The sequence below is a fragment of the Vigna unguiculata genome, chromosome 6 (assembly GCF_037176805.1).
Source record: "Vigna unguiculata cultivar grain cowpea cultivar isolate G323 ecotype 2 chromosome 6, ASM3717680v1, whole genome shotgun sequence".
Classification (NCBI taxonomy): Eukaryota; Viridiplantae; Streptophyta; class Magnoliopsida; order Fabales; family Fabaceae; genus Vigna; species Vigna unguiculata.
The window spans coordinates 29,875,752-29,878,769 of record NC_140797.1 but is presented as its reverse complement, the minus strand read 5'-3'; the positions used below and the strand labels follow the sequence as shown (position 1 = coordinate 29,878,769).

The 3,018-nt window shown below is 33.8% G+C and overlaps 1 protein-coding gene across 1 annotated transcript; it reads left to right on the top strand.

Moving 5' to 3' along the window:
- Positions 1 to 527: 527 nt before the first annotated feature.
- LOC114186835 (feruloyl CoA ortho-hydroxylase F6H1-3-like) lies at positions 528 to 2,375 on the top strand. Its single transcript, XM_028074878.2, has 2 exons — positions 528 to 1,092; positions 1,571 to 2,375. The coding sequence occupies exons 1-2, from the start codon at positions 611 to 613 to the stop codon at positions 2,145 to 2,147; spliced, it is 1,059 nt and encodes a 352-aa protein (XP_027930679.1). The 5' UTR covers positions 528 to 610; the 3' UTR covers positions 2,148 to 2,375.
- Positions 2,376 to 3,018: the final 643 nt, after the last annotated feature.

Below are 3,018 nucleotides of genomic sequence, written 5' to 3'. Positions count from 1 at the left end.
ATTATTATTAGACCTTATTGGATAAGGAAATGCAACGACTGGGGCAGTATTTATTGAATCTTCATCAACTAATGTCACCAGATATGGTGCAACATGCACACTATACTGTTTTCACGGCTACACTTTTATTTATTTATTTATTTATTAGTTTATGAAATCTAACAAAAACTATAAGGTATGAGAATTTATGATTTCAATTCCTCCACTGAAAATTTAAAGATATAAGTTGATTTGGTAAATTTAAAATAAAAAAAAAATATAGAAGAGACTCTTAGTTTAATTCTTCTTTTAAAAATATTAACTATTAACATTACGGCTGGCCAGTTTAATGAAAAAAAAAACACTGATATTTTGACACACATTTTTTACTATCATTTAATATTATCTTTTATTATTATTATTTTTTTTAAATATGTAAAAATTAACATTTATTAAGATTATTTTATCCTTTTAAAATCGTTAAATGATTGTCGGTGTGAAAGAACTTCTTACAAAAAAATATGAAGATACACCATGGAAAGTAAAAGAGTGCAACTGGTTATAACTGCTTCCTTTTATTCTCAACTGTTCATAAATCCAACTATTATCTTTTCCTCTATTCTACTTTCCCATGGCTTCCACTCTCTCCAATCTCACTTATTTCTTGGTGAATCAAGCGAATGGAGTAAAGGGTCTTGCTGATCTGAACCTCCCAACTGTTCCTCCCCAATACATTCAACCTCTCCAAGCTAGATTAGATCACTCCAAAATTATCCCTCGGAAATCAATACCCATCGTTGATTTCACCAACTGGGAAGACCCAGATGTTCAAAATTCCATTTTTGATGCTGCAACCGACTGGGGTTTCTTCCAAATCGTGAACCATGGGATACCCTTTAAGGTTATTGATGATCTCAAGGCTACTGTGCACAGATTCTTTGAATTGCCAGCTGAGGAAAAGAAGAGCCTCAAAGAGAACTCACCCCCTGAAGTTGTCAGATTAGGCACCAGTTTTAGCCCCCATGCTGAGATGGTTTTGGAGTGGAAAGATTATCTGCAACTTGTGTATGCCTCAGAGGAAAAAATTCATGCACACTGGCCTGTAATATGCAAGTAAGTGGCAGTTCTTAACACCTCTGATTTTTCTCTAATTCATGACACTAGCATCATCTACAAGGACAACACTATTGTTCTGCTGTAATCTTAGAGCTTTATAACATTTAATCTTAATTCATACATTGGAATGGAATGTTATTTCTAGGAGTACAGGATGACAAGAAAAATTGTATTTGATTTTAGTTTATCCAATGTTGTATGTAGGCAACAGAAAGGAAAGTGTTATAAAAGAAAAATGAAGGGTTGTCTCAAACCTATTGTGTGACTGTAAGTTTATGCGCTTAGTGTAGGATAAATTTGGTATGGTTAAGTACATGGTTTGTGCCTTCATAATATGAATCCACCATGAACTCAGAGCTGATGAGCACAAGAGAGAAGAGAAATGATGTGCAATTTGAATTTGACCCTTTATTATTATGATACAAGTGTTTTTTTCTCTCACAAGTATGTGGTTCATTTACTGGTTTTTATGCAGGGATGAGGCAGTGGAATATATGAAGCATTGTGAAGTTTTAATTAGAAAACTGCTAAAGGTGCTTCTTAAGAAACTGAATGTGGAGGAGTTAGATGAAGCAAGAGAAGACACTCTAATGGGTTCAATGATATTGGGATTCAATTACTACCCAGCATGCCCTGAGCCTGAAATTGTATCAGGGGTATCCCCTCATTCTGACATATCATCAATCACTGTTCTTCTGCAAGATGACATTGGAGGGCTTTATGTTAGAGACAGTGATGATGGAGAGAGTTGGATCTATGTTCCTCCTGTTGAGGGTGCATTGGTGATCAATATTGGGGATGTGTTGCAGATAATGAGCAATGACAGATATAAAAGCATAGAGCATAGAGTGATTGCAAATAAAAGGAAAACCAGAATCTCTATTCCAATATTTGTGAACCCAAAACCTGATGCTGTTATTGGTCCTTTGTCAGAAGTATTGGAAATCGGTGATAAACCAAAATATAAACAGCTTTTGTTCTCTGACTATTTCAAGCATTTCTTCAGCAAGCCTCATGATGGGAAGAAAACTATTGAATTTGCCATGATATGATTGTAGGATTGTGGTGTTGGTTGACACTGCTTGAAGGTGTTTGAAGTGTAGATCTTCTTTAACTGCATTCCTGCATATGCTACACATTGAAGCAGAAAATGCAATAACTTGTATGTGGTCAGACAGAAAAGTTATAGTGGATTATGTAATAATACCTTTATTGTAATGGTCAGTTATGGCTTCTTTACAGTTTTTATAAACATTTATGTCCCTCCTCTGCTTAGGCCACACCATTGTCACTATGTCTTCTCTTTTCTATCTTTCCTCCAATGATTTATTTCCCCCAATTATTGTTGCACAAAGCTTTATTACCGGTAATATGAACACCACATATCCAAAAAGTTATACAATAATGGAGAACAATTAAAGAAAGAGGGGAAATCATGAAAAAGAATGTTCAAGAGAGAAAGAGGACTTAGTTTCAAACAGAAATTTTAAAAATAAGTAGGAAACTAGTTTCATCCTAGTCCACACTATCAATATAATATATTATACTTTAAATATATGGTTCTAATTATATAGCATAAATAATAGTCTTAGTTGTATGAAACTTAATTTCATTATTTTTGTTTCAACTTAGTTGATGGTTAAGGTAATTGAATAGGTGTTTAGTTTTTAATAATAAATACGTTTGTTTATTAAATGAAAACGTTAAAATACAATTTATCTTCTATTGATATATAGTCAAAACTATGAATTTAGAGTACAGATAGTTGAGATAATTGTAAGTAGGGATGACAAAAATATCCGTCCCACAGATATCTGCAGATAAAATCTGCGGCGGATAGTTACTATCCGCAGGTATTTATTATCCACGAGTAGCGGGTAACGAGTATTTTAATACCCCCTTATAAACGGGTCGAGTACGAGT